Here is a 17,870-nt window from a genome sequence, read left to right on the forward strand (position 1 = left end):
ATAATGACATACTAAATGAGTTCTTTTCAACAGTATTTACTAGAGAGAGGACCCAATTCAGGGACTACCATATCTCAATAATGAGAATATCCCACTGATAAGTACTTATTTAAGCGAGGAAGTAGTCTGTGACCGATTAAAACATTTAAAGATTAATAAGTCACCAGGTCCCGATGGTATTCACCCAAGGGTTCTAATGGAGCTTCATTCTGAACTTGCAAAACCGCTATTTTTGATCTTTAAGGATTCAGTAATATCAGGTATGGTTCCCAAAGACTGGCGTATAGCGGAAGTAGTGCCTATATATATATTCAAAAAGGGAAGTAAAGCTGAACCAGGTAATTATAGACCAGTTAGTCTTACATCTATAGTGGGGAAAGTATTGGAAGGTATTCTAAGAGATAGTATTCAGAAGTTCCTTGAAGTCAATAAGGTCATTAAAAGGAATCAACATGGGTTTATGAAGGACAGATCCTGTCAAACCAACTTACTTGGCTTTTATGAAACAGTAAGCGCAAACCTAGATCAGGGTAAAGAGGTGGATGTAATCTTTTTAGATTTTGCCAAAGCGTTCGATACTGTACCACACATGAGACTTATCTACAGGCTACAAGAATCAGGGCTAGGAAGCACAATATGCACTTGGGTCAAAAACTGGTTAGATAATAGGGAGCAGCGCGTTGTGGTTAATAGATCTTTTTCAACTTGGACTGAAGTGCTAAGTGGTGTGCCGCAAGGCTCAGTATTAGGACCGCTATTGTTCAATATTTTCATTAACGACCTAACAGAAGGACTAGAGAGCATGGTGTCAATTTTTGCAGATGATACCAAATTGTGTAAAGTTATAAATGCGGAGGGGGATGCTGAGTCGCTTCAGAATGACTTAGTTAAATTAGAAGCTTGGGCAGCGAAATGGATAATGCGCTTCAATACAGACAAGTGTAAGGTAATGCACTGTGGTAAGAAGAACAAAAATAACACCTACCTACTAAATGGGGTAAAATTAGGGGATTCTGTACTGGAAAAGGACTTAGGTGTCCTCATAGATAGCAAACTAAGCAGTAGTACCCAAAGTAGGACTGCAGCAAAGAAGGCTAATAAGATATTAGCATGCATAAAACGGGGAATTGATGCTAGGGACGAGAGTATTATACTCCCGTTATATAAATCACTTGTGAGGCCACACCTTGAACCTTACTACAAAAAGGATATCCTGGAGTTAGAAAAGGTTCAAAGGCGGGCGACTAAACTAATTAAGGGTATGGAGACGCTGGAATACGAGGAAAGGCTTGCAAGACTAGGCATGTTTACACTGGAAAAGAGGAGATTAAGAGGGGGCATGATCAACATTTACAAGTATATAAGGGGACAATATACAGATCTTGCGCAGGACCTGTTTTTGGTTAGATCAACACAGAGAACTCGTGGACACTCGCTCAGGTTAGAGGAGAGGAGATTCCACACAATACGGCGTAAAGGCTTTTTTACGGTAAGGACGATACGTGTTTGGAATTCCCTGCCTGAGGGAGTTGTAATGGCCAACTCAGTCAACACCTTTAAGAATGGGTTTGATAAATTCCTAATGGATAAGGATATCCAGGGTTACAGGGCATAGTCACGCACTATGGTTATTATAAAAAAAAAAAAAAAAAAAAAAAGGAGGGGTTAATCGGAACGGCAGTCAGCAACTTCAGTCAAAATTTTATACAAAACAATCGTGCATAGGAGACCACAAATAGGTTGAACCCGATGGACAATTGTATTTTTTCAACCTTAGATACTATGTTACTATGTTTATTTATCACCTCCTTTACTGAAAATCGGTTTCATTTTATAAGTACTCCAAGCCAAGAGACCTCAGGCACAGAATAGACTGTGCGTCTGCAGAATTACAGAGAGTTATGAATACGTTACCACCATTAAGGCAAATAGCGCACTAGCCTTTCACTAACATATTCTGTGCTACCTGCATTAAATGCCATGGAAATCCGGAATACAAATGCACACACACAGTTGTTTGTTCATCTGTATTAACCAAAGGAGGAAATCCATAAATTCACAGAACTGTCCCAAATACATAAACACTTACACGACTCGTCTGATTTGATGCTGGGAAACACGCCGCATTCATTGTCTTCAGAAGTGAGGATAACCTGCAGCTGGACCAGACGCCCTCCAGAAAACGTTTCACTATTGGGAGCCTTTTTCTTTGGAGAGTATCCAAATATATAGTCGTAGTATCTGTAAAGAAAAACTAAACATTTACTGGGTCTCTGGGGAGATTTATCAGGGAAAGAGATAAAAAGTACTGTACCAACCAACATTTTACAGGCTGTGGGGCTCATTTGTCAACGAGTGATAAAACTCTTCATTGATAAATGGTGCTCTAGCCAATCAGCTCCCAACTGTCATATGTTAGAAAAAGGACAGTTGGGAGCTGATTGGCTGGGCGACCATTTATCATTACGCAACAAGTTTTATCACTCGTTGATAAACGGGCCCGTGTTAGAAAAATGACAGAAGCTGGTTGGCTGGTAATTTTTCTCTCTCCAAGGTTTGATACATTTCTCCCACTTTCTTTACAACGTTTCATAGAATATAATAAATATGTTGTATAATATGTATTGAATCCATCAATAACCTTGGAGCAGTGTGGCATGTGGTAGAACTGCTGAAATGGAAAGCAATAAATGCAAGACAATACAGGTACAATAACATAAAGTTGCAGAACTATTCTAAGTGGGATCCGGTCTGAAGATCGACACGGTCTAGGTAGACAATGCTTAGGTCGACCACTATAGGTCGATAGTCACTAGGTAGACAGGGTTGGAAGGTCGACGTGAGTTTTTCAAATTTTTTCTTTTTTTTTTTTAACCTTTTTCATACTTAACGATCCACGTGGACTACAATTGAAATGGTAATCTGTGCCGAGCGAAGCGGTAGCAGAGTGAGGCACCTTGCCCGAAGCATGGCGAGCCATGAGAGGGGACACAGTGCACTAATTGGGGTTCCCGATCACTCTACGAATAAAACGACACATAAAAAAAAAACAACAACACATGTCGACCTAGAAACCTTGTCAACCGAGTGACTGTCGACCTATAGTGGTTGACCTAAACATTGTCGATCTAATGATCCACACCAAAGTATCCTTTGATCCTGCACTATATAAACGCTATTAAAAGGAAGCTCCTGTGATCAAGGTTATAACGCACTCTCCTTACGTACACACTTGAAATCTAGTCAAACTTTAGTCCAAGCAAATAAAATGACAATGGTAATATTTTGATACATGAACCCTGGCCAGGGAGTGTTCCAGTGAGGTTCCATACAAGGGTTGTTTGCGCTAAACAGTATGAAAAAAAATTCTGCTTTCATAAGTTAATTTTGTTGCAAGGTTTATAACAGACACATATTAACAATAATCATAAAGAGATAATGACGCAGCCTTTTCTTATCAAACCCGAATTTGGCAAACATGGAATATGCACAAAGAACAGGTTGCTGAGGACTTTTAATTTATAAGGGCAGCAGATAACTGGACTCAGCGCACATTACAAACTTATATACGGGCAGCAGAGCTGGAATGAGAGTGGTAGGGTGATATCTCAAGGGCCATCTGGCATACAGTGTACCAGGGCACAATGCAGGCAATGTAAAGTGGACATAAATGACAGAGTGATTGATACATAGGGCAACTTAGGCTCAGGGCAGGTGATGGGGGCAAGATACCTGGGGCATGACTGGGATAGAACTGTGTGAGATGAAGGGCACAGTAATGACAGAATTGCTGGTATACAGTGCAGGTGCAATATATTGGGCACAGTAATGACAGAATTGCTGGTATACAGTGCAGGAGATATATGGGGCACAGTAATGACAGAATTGCTGGCATACAGGGCAGGTGATATATATTGGGCGCAGTAGTGACAATATAGGAGGTACACAGGGGATGCAGTAAATTTACCTAGAATCAAAATTCCGACTGTCAAAATACCGACAACAATTGACCGATGGTCAAAATACCGACATAATTTTTTCATTGAAACCAACTTGTTCATACTTTACCATCCCAGTGGACCTGGAGGGGGAAAATGGAGGGGGGAATAGAATAGTGTGCCCCGAGCGCAGTGAGGCACCATGCCTGAAGCCGCGAGCCATGCGGTACACCTATACGGTGTCCTTTTTGACCTATGTCAACATACACACCCAAAAAATAAGAATTTACTTACCGATAATTCTATTTCTCGGAGTCCGTAGTGGATGCTGGGGTTCCTGAAAGGACCATGGGGAATAGCGGCTCCGCAGGAGACAGGGCACAAAAAAGTAAAGCTTTTACCAGATCAGGTGGTGTGCACTGGCTCCTCCCCCCATGACCCTCCTCCAGACTCCAGTTAGGTACTGTGCCCGGACGAGCGTACACAATAAGGGAGGCAATTTGAATCCCGGGTAAGACTCATACCAGCCACACCAATCACACCGTACAACTTGTGATCTAAACCCAGTTAACAGTATGATAACAGAAAGAGCCTCTTAAAGATGGCTCCTTAACAATATAACCCGAATTTGTTAACAATAACTATGTACAGTATTGCAGATAATCCGCACTTGGGATGGGCGCCCAGCATCCACTACGGACTCCGAGAAATAGAATTATCGGTAAGTAAATTCTTATTTTCTCTATCGTCCTAAGTGGATGCTGGGGTTCCTGAAAGGACCATGGGGATTATACCAAAGCTCCCAAACGGGCGGGAGAGTGCGGATGACTCTGCAGCACCGAATGAGAGAATTCCAAGTCCTCTTTTGCCAGGGTATCAAATTTGTAGAATTTTACAAACGTGTTTTCCCCCGACCACGTAGCTGCTCGACAGAATTGTAATGCCGAGACCCCTCGGGCAGCCGCCCAAGATGAGCCCACCTTCCTTGTGGAATGGGCCTTAACAGATTTAGGCTGTGGCAGGCCTGCCACAGAATGAGCAAGTTGAATTGTGTTACAAATCCAACGAGCAATCGTCTGCTTAGAAGCAAGGGCACCCAACTTGTTGGGTGCATATAGTATCAACAGCGAGTCAGATTTTCTGACTTCAGCCGTCCTTGAAATGTATATTTTTAAGGCTCTGACAACGTCCAACAACTTGGAGTCCTCCAAGTCGCCAGTGGCCGCAGGCACCACAATAGGTTGGTTCAGGTGAAACGCTGATACCACCTTAGGGAGAAAATGCGGACGAGTCCTCAGTTCTGCCCTATCCGAATGGAAGATTAGATAAGGGCTTTTATAAGATAAAGCCGCCAATTTAGATACTCTCCTGGCGGAAGCCAGGGCCAGTAACATAGTCACTTTCCATGTGAGATATTTAAAATCCACCTTTTTCAATGGTTCAAACCAATGGGATTTGAGGAAATCTAAAACTACATTTAGATCCCACGGTGCCACCGGAGGCACCACAGGAGGCTGTATATGCAGTACTCCTTTAACAAAAGTCTGTACCTCAGGAACTGAGGCCAATTCTTTTTTGGAAGAATATTGACAGGGCCGAAATTTGAACCTTAATAGATCTCAATTTGAGACCCATAGACAATCCTGATTGTAGGAAATGTAGGAAACGACCCAGTTGAAATTCCTCCGTCGGAACACTCCGATCCTCGCACCACGCGACATATTTTCGCCAAATGCGGTGATAATGTTTCGCGGTGACTTCCTTCCTTGCCTTAATCAAGGTAGGAATGACTTCTTCTGGAATGCCTTTTTAGGATCAGGCGTTCAACCGCCATGCCGTCAAACGCAGCCGCGGTAAGTCTTGAAAGAGACAGGGACCCTGTTGTAGCAGGTCCCTTCTCAGAAGTAGAGGGCACGGGTCGTCCGTGACCAACTCTTGAAGTTCCGGGTACCAAGTCCTTCTTGGCCAATCCGGAGCCACTAGTATTGTTCTTACTCCTCCTCACCGTATAATCTTCAATACCTTTGGTATGAGAGGCAGAGGAGGAAACACATATACTGATTTGTACACCCAAGGTGTTACCAGTGCGTCCACAGCTATTGCCTGTGGATCTCTTGACCTGGCGCAATACTTGTCCAGTTTCTTGTTGAGGCGAGACGCCATCATGTCTACCATTGGTCTTTCCCAACAGTTTATTAGCATGTGGAAGACTTCTGGATGAAGACCCCCCTCTCTCCCGGGTGAATATCGTGTCTGCTGAGGAAGTCTGCTTCCCAGTTGTCCACGCCCGGGAAGAACACTGCTGACAGTGCTATTACGTGATTCTCCGCCCAGCGAAGAATCTTGGCAGCTTCTGCCATTGCACTCCTGCTTCTTGTGCCGCCCTGTCTGTTTACATGGGCGACCGCCGTGATGTTGTCCGACTGAATCAACACCGGTTTTCCTTGCAGGAGTGGTTCCGCCTGGCTTAGAGCATTTTAGATTGCTCTTAGTACCAGAATGTTTATGTGAAGAGACTTTTCCAGGTTCGTCCATACCCCCTGGAAGTTTCTTCCTTGTGTGACTGCTCCCCAACCTCTCAGGCTGGCGTCCGTGGTCACCAGGATCAAATCCTGTATGCCGAATCTGCGGCCCTCCAATAGATGAGCCTTTTGCAACCACCACAGAAGATATACCCTTGTCCTTGGCGACAGGGTTATTCGCAGGTGCATCTGAGGATGCGACCCTGACCATTTGTCCAACAGATCCCTTTGGAAAATTCTTGCATGGAATCTGCCGAATGGAATTGCTTCGTAAAAAGCCACCATTTTTCCCAGGACTCTTGTGCATTGATGTACAGACACCTTTCCTGGTTTTAGGAGGTTCCTGACAGGTCGGATAACTCCTTGGCTTTTTCCTCGGGAAGAAAAACCTTTTTCTGAACCGTGTCCAGAATCATCCCTAGGAACAGCAGACGTATCGTCGGAAAACAGCTGCGATTCTTGGAATATTTAGAATCCAGTCGTGCCGTCGAAGAACTACTTTAGATAGTGCTCTTCCGACCTCCAACTGTTCTCTGGAACTTGCCCTTTTTAGGTCGTGCAAGTAAGGGATAATTTAGATGCCTTTTTTCTTTGAAGAAACATCTTTTCGGCCATTACCTTGGTAAAAAGGCCCGGGGTGCCGTGGATAATTCAAACGGCATCGTCTGAAACTGATATTGACAGTTCTGTACCACGAACCAGAGGTACCCTTGATGAGAAGGACAAAATTTGGACATGGAGGTAATCCTTGATGTCCAGGGACACCATATAGTCCCCTTTTTTCCGGTTCGCTATCACTGCTCTGAGTGACTTTATCTCGATTTGAACCTTTTATGTAAGTGTTCAAAACATTTTAGATTTAGACTATGTGTCACCAAGCCGTCTGGCTTCAGTACCACAATATAGTGTGGAAAAATAATACCCTTTTCCTTGTCGTAGGAGGGGTACTTTGATTATCACCTGCTGGATATACCGCTTGTGAATTGTTTCCAATGCTGCCTCCCTGTCGGAGGGAGCCGTTGGTAAAGCAGACTTCAGGAACCTGCGAGGAGAAGATGTCTCGACTCTCCAATCTTTACCCCTGGGATAATACTCGTACGATCTAGGGGTCAACTTGCGAGTGATCCCACTGCGCCCTGAGACTCTTGAGACTACCCCCCCACCTTGAGTCCGCTTGCACGGCCCCAGCGTCATGCTGAGGACTTGGCAGACGCGGTGGAGGGCTTCTTTTCCTGGGAAAGGGCTGCCTGCTGCAGTCTACTTCCCTTACCTCTATGTCTGGGCAGATATGACTGGCCTTTTGCCTGCATGCCCTCATGGGAAAGGAAAGATTGAGGCTGAAAAGACGGTGTCTTTTTTAGCTGAGATGTAACTTGGGGTAAAAAAGGTTGGATTTCCCAGCTGTTGCTGTGGTCCCCAGGTCCGATGGACCGACCCCCAAATAACTCCTTCCCTTTATACAGCAATACTTCCATCTGCCGTATGGGATCTGTATCACCTGACCACTGTCGTGTCCCTGACATCTTCTGGGAGATATGGACAACGCACTTATCTTGATGCCAGAGAGCAAATATCCCTCTGTGCATCTCACATACATATATATAGAATGCATCCTATTAAATGCTCTACATGAATAAAATATTTTCAGTCAGGGAATCCGACCAAGCCAACCCAGCACTGCATCTCCAGGCTGATGGCGATCGCTGGTCGCAGTATAACCACCGTATGTGTGTATATACTTTTTAGGATATTTTTCCAGCTTCCTATCAGCTGGCTCCTTGAGGGCGGCCGTATCTGGAGACGGTAACGCCACTTGATAAGCGTGTGAGCGCCTTATCACCCTAAGGGGTGTTTCCCAACGTACCCTAATTTCTGGCGGGAAAGGGTATAACGCCAATATTTGCTATCGGGGTAACCCTACGCATCATCACACACTTCATTTTATTTTATCTGATTCAGGAAAAACTACAGGTAGTTTTTTCCACTCCCACATAATACCCTTTCTTGTGGTACTTGTAGTATCAGAAACACGTAACACCTCCTTCATTGCCCTTAACGTGTGGCCCTAATGAGAAATACGTTTGTTTATTCACCGTCGACACTGTATTCAGTGTCCGTGTCTGTGTCTGTGTCGACCGACTGAGGTAAATGGGCGTTTTTAAAACCCCTGACGGTGTTTCTGAGCCGCCTGGACCGGTCCTAATAGATTGTCGGCCGTCTCATGTCGTCAACCGACCTTGCAGCGTGTTGACATTCTCACGTAATTCTCTAAATAAGCCATCCATTCCGGTGTCGACTCCCTAGAGAGTGACATCACCATTACAGGCAATTTCTCCGCCTCCTCACCAACATCGTCCTCATACATGTCGACACACACGTGCCGACACACAGCACACACACCGGGAATGCTCTGACAGAGGACAGGACCCACTAGCCCTTTGGGGAGACAGAGGGAGAGTCTGCCAGCACACACCAAAAACGCTATAATTATATAGGGACAACCTTATATAAGTGTTTCTCCCTTATAGCATCTTTTATATATATACAATATCGCCAAAATCAGTGCCCCCCCTCTCTGTTTTAACCCTGTTTCTGTAGTGCAGTGCAGGGGAGAGCCTGGGAGCCTTCTCTCCAGCTTTTCTGTGAGAGAAAATGGCGCTGTGTGCTGAGGAGATAGGCCCCGCCCCTTTTACGGCGGGCTCGTCTCCCGCTATTTTTGAAGTTAGGCAGGGGTTAAATATCTCCATATAGCCTCTGTGGGCTATATGTGAGGTATTTTTTGCCTCTAATAAGGTTTTTATTTGCCTCTCAGAGCGCCCCCCCCAGCGCTCTGCACCCTCAGTGACTGTTGTGTGAAGTGTGCTGAGAGGAAAATGGCGCACAGCTGCAGTGCTGTGCGCTACCTTTATGAAGACTCAGGAGTCTTCAGCCGCCGATTTTGGACCTCTTCTCTCTTCAGCGTCTGCAAGGGGGCCGGCGGCGCGGCTCCGGTGACCATCCAGGCTGTACCTGTGATCGTCCCTCTGGAGCTAGTGTCCAGTAGCCAAGCAGCAAATCCACTCTGCACGCAGGTGAGTTCACTACTTCTCCCCTAAGTCCCTCGTTGCAGTGATCCTGTTGCCAGCAGGACTCACTGTAAAGTAAAAAACCTAAGCTAAACTTTCTCTAAGCAGCTCTTTAGGAGAGCCACCTAGATTGCACCCTTCTCGTTCGGGCACAAAATCTAACTGGAGTCTGGAGGAGGGTCATGGGGGGAGGAGCCAGTGCACACCACCTGATCTGGTAAAAGCTTTACTTTTTTGTGCCCTGTCTCCTGCGGAGCCGCTATTCCCCATGGTCCTTTCAGGAACCCCAGCATCCACTTAGGACGATAGAGAAAAGAAAATTTTTAAAACCCTGTCGACTTTTTGACTTGTCAACATTTTAAATTACGTTACTTTGACCATATCAGTATTTTCACCATAGGTCAATTGTTGTTGGCATTTTAACCGTCATGATTTTGATTGTAGGTAAATCATACTGATCCCGTACACAGGGCACGGTGCAGGTAATGACAGTGTGCCTGGTACACAGGGTGGAGGATATAAGGGGCACACTAAGGACAGAGGGCGGGTAATACAGTATAAGGGGAAGAGTAAGGACAAAGGGCTGGTACACAGGGTGGAGGATATAAGGGGCGCAGTAATGACAGTATAGCATTACAGAGGGCACGGTGCAGGTAATGACAGCGTGGCTGGTACACAGGGTGGAGGATATAAGGGGCACAGTAATGACAGTATAGCATTACAGAGGGCACGGTGCAGGTAATGACAGCGTGGCTGGTACACAGGGTGGAGGATATAAGGGGCGCAGTAATGACAGTATAGCATTACAGAGGGCACGGTGCAGGTAATGACAGCGTGGCTGGTACACAGGGTGGAGGATATAAGGGGCGCAGTAATGACAGTATAGCATTACAGAGGGCACGGTGCAGGTAATGACAGCGTGGCTGGTACACAGGGTGGAGGATATAAGGGGCGCAGTAATGACAGTATAGCATTACAGAGGGCACGGTGCAGGTAATGACAGCGTGGCTGGTACACAGGGTGGAGGATATAAGGGGCGCAGTAATGACAGTATAGCATTACAGAGGGCACGGTGCAGGTAATGACAGCGTGGCTGGTACACAGGGTGGAGGATATAAGGGGCGCAGTAATGACAGTATAGCATTACAGAGGGCACGGTGCAGGTAATGACAGCGTGGCTGGTACACAGGGTGGAGGATATAAGGGGCGCAGTAATGACAGTATAGCATTACAGAGGGCACGGTGCAGGTAATGACAGCGTGGCTGGTACACAGGGTGGAGGATATAAGGGGCGCAGTAATAACAGTATAGCATTACAGAGGGCACGGTGCAGGTAATGACAGCGTGGCTGGTACACAAGGCGGGTGATATAATAGGCACAGGAAGAGTTTCGGTTATACAGGGCACGGTTCGGGTGACGGGGTGAGATACCCGGCACATGCTGCGGGTGATAAAGGGTACCAGCGGCGAAGTCACCTCACAAAGCGCTTACCTCTGGAAGGCGTGCTGCAGGACCACGCACGACGGCCCCGCTGTGGAGCCCGGACCGTGGACGATGCTGAACTCTCCAGGCGGGATGTACAGGACATCGGGGTACAGCTGCAGATGCTGGGGCAGCGGCCACAGGGAACCATAGGGAGACTGCTCAGTATCGGACAGAGATAGCAGCACATCTTCCTCCGCTTCCTGGAACAGCCGGTACCCCCGGCACAGAGCGGGCGAGAGGAGACAGAGAGTGGGCAGGAGCAGCAGCAGAGCGGACACGGAGCGCGGCATCATAGCATGCAGCTGCCTGTCCTCCTATCACTGCGTTATACTGTCTGCCTGCACGTCTCCGGCCTGATACCGGTCACATCACGGGACAGAGCGGTCATGTGACTCTCCGCTTCAGGCTGCGCCCCTCACGTGACTGGCTCCTCCTTCCCGCTGCTTACAAAGCCGCAGTTGTCAGCCTGAGCATTGCTTCTGGGGCGGAAAATGGGCGTGGTGTTTCTTGTGCGGGCGTGGTATGCCCCATGTGTGCGTGATAAGCTGTATGTGGGCGCGGATTTATACTGTTTTTCAATCACAACTTGTTTATCCCAAAGGCCGAGAAGCGATGAAGAAACGGTGGTTGTTATAGATTTCCTGCTTTTTTTTTTTATTACTTGAAGCCCGAGGTGCGTGTCTGTGACCAAAGGTGCTGGGGGCATAGGTTCTTGGACCCTCTCCAAAAGGAGAAGGCATACCTCCCAACATGACCCTCTCCAGGAGGGACACAATGCTCTGCTTCTGGACTTTCTCTTTCTCTATGATTGCCGGCACCTGTGTTGAACAGGTAAATGGATAAGAAACGTGTTTCACCACAGGTGCTGGAAATCATTCTGTCCCTCCTGGAGAGGGTCATGTTGGGAGGTATGGAGAAGGGCTCGTTACTCCCCTACCCCTCAGAGCCAAAAGGCCTACTGAGGGGAAAAAGGGACTGTGGGTCCCCCTCAGAGCCGGCCTTGGCTATAGGCAGGCTAGGCATTTGCCTAGGGCATCCAAGCATGTCTAGGGGCATCCAAGCATGTCCCTGCAGTATCTCATGCTGGGAGGGACAGTCCGCAAACTAACTGTTACTTTCCAAATGTATTCAATCAGTACTTGTATACACTGCTGTTTACATTTGTAAAAAAAAATGCACACTGTGCCTTAAACTTCCTCTGACATGCTTGAATGCCCCTGACTTGTGAGACCTCAGACAGACAGCAGAAGCCAAGTAAATGCAATTCCTGGACCTGTGACATTTTCACTGACTATATAAGGTTATTACTGGATGGCTTCTATAACACATGTGTATTTTGGAAGACTGCTTCACAGAAACCTGACATCACCTATACTGCTTGTGCACATAGGGGAGGGGGACCCTGTTATCCTGTGTCCCTTATCCCTGTGCAATTCCCAGGTGTCTGCAGGGACATAACATGGGCAATGTTTTCCCCACACTTTATTTCCTAGTCAGTCCATGCCGTAAAATTCCCCTGCCACCCAGCACTGTAACGTGGTCAGTAAGTTGCGTTGTGCTTTTCTATATGAAACATCAGTGCAGCATGACTTTCGGACACATCAGACTGGAGGGCATATCACTCCCACAGTATAAAGTAAAGGGCATGCAGTAACAGACACCAGCAAACACACTGAATAGTGAAGAGAATGGACAGTTTCTACATGTTTGATACTGGTCTTTTTGTATAACCAGCAAGTGTGGCAGTATCTGTGGCAGTATATGTGTATTATGGGCATTACTAATGTGGGGCATATGTGTAAGGTGCATTACTGTGTGGCATTATGTGTATTATGGGCATTACTAATGTGGGGCATATGTGTAAGGTTCCTTTACTGTGTGGAATTATATGTATTATGGTCATTACTGTGTGGCACTGTGCAGAGTTGAACTGGCCCACAGGGTAACCCCCCGGTGGGCCCCACTACCTGAGCGTTGCAGGTACAGATGCAGAACTAGCGGCGGAGCTAGGGGGCACCAGACAAAATTTTGCCTAGGGCATCAAATTGGCTAGGGCCGGCTCTGGTCCCCCTTTGCCGAAGCGCAGAGGGACCCTCGTGTATCCCCAAGGTTGGCCGAAGCTTCCCCCTGGGGATAGAAAACAGCCTGTGGCACTCCCCAAAAGGAGAGGGCCTCGGCAACTAGGGGAGAGGGTTGCCGCTGCGGAGCCATGCTGTGCGCAGTACTCACTGGGGATTGGGAACCAGCAGGGCCTTATTAACAGACCCTCCAACATGACCCGCCCCCACTAGGTACAAAATACTCTGTTCCTGGACTTCCCTTTTAATTTATGATTTCCATCACCTTTGTTGAACTAGTTAAATGATAAGAAAGCTGTTTCTTCACAGGTGATGGCAATAATAAATTAAGAGGGAAGTCCAGAAACAGAGCATTTTGTACCTAGTGGGGCAGGTCATGTGTGGAGGGTATGGATTAAGGCATACTTACCGACATACTGGCTGCTCTCTGCGGGAGAGAGCAGCCAGGTCGGCTCAACAGGCGGGCCGGGAGCACTTTGACGAAAGGAGGGGGTGGGCCGGAGGCAGTACGGTGGTGGAGCAAGGGCGGGACGGGGGCGTGGTTACAGTGATGCTGTCTCTAAGCCACCCCCCCCCCCCCCCGCTCTGTAATGCCGCGATCACCGGCATTACAATGCAGGGGGCGTGGCTACGATGACGCGATTCAGCAAGAATCGCGTCATCGTTTTCCTCGAACCGCCCACTTTACACACAAAGTGGGCGGACGGGCAGGGGGAACCCCGTCAAATCGGGAGACTTGCCTGCTCTTCCGTGGGGCCGGGAGGGTCACCCGATTTTCGGGAGCCTCCCGGCCATTCCGGGAGAGTAGGCAAGTATGGATTAAGGGTTCCAGCCGCCCTAGGCTAATACAGAAGTGCCCGCCCTAATCACCAATGTTTTCGCTCATGTTCAGACGAGGCTGAAGTTAGCTTCTTATTCGGCCAGCTTCTTATTCACTTCTTATTCGGCTCCAGCTTCTTATTCACTTCTTATTCGGCTCCAGCTTCTTATTCAGAAATTATTATATTAAAATAAATTAAATAAGGATAGATCACTAAGTTAACATTGCATAAACTTCAAATAGTGTCCCTTACACCAATTTACATGACATTTTGCATTAAACAATAATGATTTAAGCATGAAAATGGTGGTAAAGCGGGCACAGACACCAGATTTCATCATTTTGAATAAGAAGCTGTAGTTCTGCAAGGGTTAAACAGCGTTGGTCAACAGATTTGATACTTGAAACTCACACAGGGTGGTCACTTACATATCACCCACTTGCAATTTGCCTTGACCAACAAGCATTTGGGCATGAAAATGGTGGTAAAGCGGGCACAGACACCAGAAATCATCATTTTGAATAAGAAGCTGTAGCTGTGCAAGGGTTAAACAGCGTTGGTCAACAGATTTGACACTTGAAACCCACACAGGGTGGTCACTTGCATATCACCCACATGCAATTTGTCTTGACCAACAGGCATTTGGGCATGAAAATGGTGGTAAAGCGGGCACAGACACCAGATTTCATAATTTTGAATAAGAAGCTGTAGCTGTGCAAGGGTTAAACAGCGTTGGTCAACAGATTTGACACTTGAAACTTACACAGGGTGGTCACTTACATATCACCCACTTGCAAGTTGCCTTGACCAACAAGCATTTGGGCATGAAAATGGTGGTAAAGCGGGCACAGACACCAGATTTCATCATTTTGAATAAGAAGCTGTAGTTGTGCAAGGGTTAAACAGCGTTGGTCAACAGATTTGACACTTGAAACTTACACAGGGTGGTCACTTACATATCACCCACTTGCAATTTGCCTTGACCAACAGACATTTGGGCATGAAAATGGTGGTAAAGCGGGCACAGACACCAGATTTCATCATTTTGAATAAGAAGCTGTAGTTCTGCAAGGGTTAAACAGCATTGGTCAAAAGATTTGATACTTGAAACTCACACAGGGTGGTCACTTACATATCACCCACTTGCAATTTGCCTTGACCAACAAGCATTTGGGCATGAAAATGGTGGCAAGGCGGGCACAGACACCAGATTTCATCATTTTGAATAAGAAGCTGTAGCTGTGCAAGGGTTAAACAGCGTTGGTCAACAGATTTGACACTTGAAACTCACACAGGGTGGTCACTTACATATCACCCACTTGCAGTTTGCCTTGACCAACAAGCATTTGGGCATGAAAATGGTGGTAAAGCGGGCACAGACACCAGAAATCATCATTTTGAATAAGAAGCTGTAGCTGTGCAAGGGTTAAACAGCGTTGGTCAACAGATTTGACACTTGAAACTTACACAGGGTGGTCACTTACATATCACCCACTTGCAATTTGCCTTGACCAACAGGCATTTGGGCATGAAAATGGTGGTAAAGCGGGCACAGACACAAGATTTCATCACTTTGAATAAGAAGCTATAGTTGTGCAAGGGTTAAACAGCGTTGGTCAACAGATTTGACACTTGAAACTTACACAGGGTGGTCACTTACATATCACCCACTTGCAATTTGCCTTGACCAACAAGCATTTTGGCGTGAAAATGGTGGTAAAGCGGGCACAGACACCAGATTTCATCATTTTGAATAAGAAGCTGTAGTTCTGCATAGTGATGAGCGGGTTCGGTTCCTCGGAATCCGAAGCCCCCCGAACTTCACCCATTTTACACGGTTCTGAGGCAAACTCGGATCCTCCCGCCTTGCTCGGTTAACCCGAGCGTGCCCGTACGTCATCATCATTCTCGCGAGATTCGTATTCTATATAAGGAGCCGCCCGTCGCCGCCATTTTCACTCATGCATTGGAGATGATAGGAGAGGACGTGTCTGGCGTTCTCTCAGTTTGTTCAGTGTGCTGCAAATATCTGTACTCAGTGAGCTGCAAATATCTGTGCTTAGTGAGCTGCAAATATCTGTGCTCAGTGTGCTGCAAATATCTACGTTCTCTGCCTGAAAAACGCTCCATATCTGTGCTGCATTGTAGTATATAGGAGTACAGTGAATAATTTTGCTGACCACCAGTATATAATAGCAGTACGGTACAGTAGGCCACTGCTCTACCTACCTCTGTGCCGTCAAGTATACTATCCATTCATACCTGTGGTGCATTTAAGTTTTTGTGCGCAGTATATATATATATATAGTAGTAGGACAGTGCATAATTTTGCTGACCACCAGTATATAATATATAGCAGTACAGTACAGTAGGCCACTGCTCTACCTACCTCTGTGTCGTCAAGTATACTAGCCATCCATACCTGTGGTGCATTTAAGTTTTTGTGCGCAGTATATATATAGCAGTAGGACAGTGCATAATTTTGCTGACCACCAGTATATAATATAAAGCAGTACGGTACAGTAGGCCACTGCTCTACCTACCTCTGTGTCGTCAAGTATACTATATATATATATATATATATATATATATATAGTAGTAGGCCATTGCTATTGATATATTACTGGCATATAATTCCACAAATTAAAAAATGGAGAACAAAAATGTGGAGGGTAAAATAGGGAAAGATCAAGATCCACTTCCACCTCGTGCTGAAGCTGCTGCCACTAGTCATAGCCGAGACGATGAAATGCCATCAACGTCGTCTGCCAAGGACGATGACCAATGTCATAGTAGAGAGCATGTAAAATCCAAAAAAATAAAGTTCAGTAAAATGACCCAAAAATATAAATCAAAATCGTCTGAGGAGAAGCGTAAACTTGCCAATATGCCATTTACGACACGGAGAGGCAAGGAACGGCTGAGAGCCTGGCCTATGTTTATGGCCAGTGGTTCAGCTTCACATGAGGATGGAAGCACTCATCCTCTCGCTAGAAAACTGCAGTGCCACTCCTAGATGGGCCAGGTGTTTGTGTCGGCCACTTGGGTCGCTTAGCTTAGCCATCCAGCGACCTTGGTGCACCTCTTTTTTTCTTTGCATCATGTGCTGTTTGGGGACAATTTTTTTAAGTGCCATCCTGTCTGACACTGCAGTGCCACTCCTAGATGGGCCAGGTGTTTGTGTCAGCCACTCGGGTCGCTTAGCTTAGTCACACAGCTACCTCATTGCGCCTCTTTTTTTCTTTGCATCATGTGCTGTTTGGGGACAATTGTTTTAATCTGCCATCCTGTCTGACACTGCAGTGCCACTCCTTGATGGGCCAGGTGTTTGTGTCGGCCACATGGGTCGCTTAGCTTAGTCATCAGCGACCTCGGTGCAAATTTTAGGACTAAAAATAATATTGTGAGGTGTTCAGAATAGACTGGAAATGAGTGGAAATTATGGTTATTGAGGTTAATAATACTATGGGATCAAAATTACCCCCAAATTCTATGATTTAAGCTGTTTTTGAGGGTTTTTTTGTAAAAAAAACACCCGAATCCAAAACACACCCGAATCCGACAAAAAATATTCAGGGAGGTTTTGCCAAAACGCGTCCTAATCCAAAACACGGCCGTGGAACCGAATCCAAAACCAAAACACAAAACCCGAAAAATGTCTGGTGCACATCACTATGCACAACTACAGCTTCTTATTCAAAATGATGAAATCTGGTGTCTGTGCCCGCTTTACCACCATTTTCATGCCCAAATGCTTGTTGGTCAAGGCAAATAGCAAGTGTGTGATATGTAAGTGACCACTCTGTGTGAGTTTCAAGTGTGAAATCTGTTGACCAACGCTGTTTAACCCTTGCACAGCTACAGCTTCTTAGTCAAAATTATGATTTCTGGTGTCTGTGCCCGCTTTACCACCATTTTCATGCCCAAATGCTTGTTGGTCAAGGCAAATTGCAAGTGGGT

At 46.2% G+C, this 17,870-nt stretch overlaps 1 protein-coding gene and 1 long non-coding RNA gene across 3 annotated transcripts in view; one reads left to right on the forward strand and one right to left on the reverse strand.

Moving 5' to 3' along the window:
* Nucleotides 1–11,424, reverse strand: part of HEXB (hexosaminidase subunit beta) — a 105,565-nt gene extending 94,141 nt beyond the window's left edge. For both annotated transcript variants that reach the window (XM_063963860.1, XM_063963859.1), the window contains exons 1-2: nt 11,018–11,424; nt 2,090–2,241 (exon numbers count right to left, since the gene is read on the reverse strand). In XM_063963860.1, the coding sequence (XP_063819930.1) occupies nt 2,090–2,241; nt 11,018–11,304 (439 nt within the window). In that variant the 5' untranslated portion in view covers nt 11,305–11,424. The remainder of the gene's footprint in view (nt 1–2,089; nt 2,242–11,017) is intronic.
* A 19-nt stretch (nt 11,425–11,443) lies between these two features.
* Nucleotides 11,444–17,870, forward strand: part of LOC135058723 (uncharacterized) — a 58,310-nt gene continuing 51,883 nt past the window's right edge. Inside the window, exon 1 of the long non-coding RNA XR_010245152.1 lies at nt 11,444–11,684. This is a non-coding gene — a long non-coding RNA (uncharacterized LOC135058723). The remainder of the gene's footprint in view (nt 11,685–17,870) is intronic.

The sequence above is a fragment of the Pseudophryne corroboree genome, chromosome 1, assembly GCF_028390025.1.
Source record: "Pseudophryne corroboree isolate aPseCor3 chromosome 1, aPseCor3.hap2, whole genome shotgun sequence".
NCBI lineage: Eukaryota > Metazoa > Chordata > Amphibia > Anura > Myobatrachidae > Pseudophryne > Pseudophryne corroboree.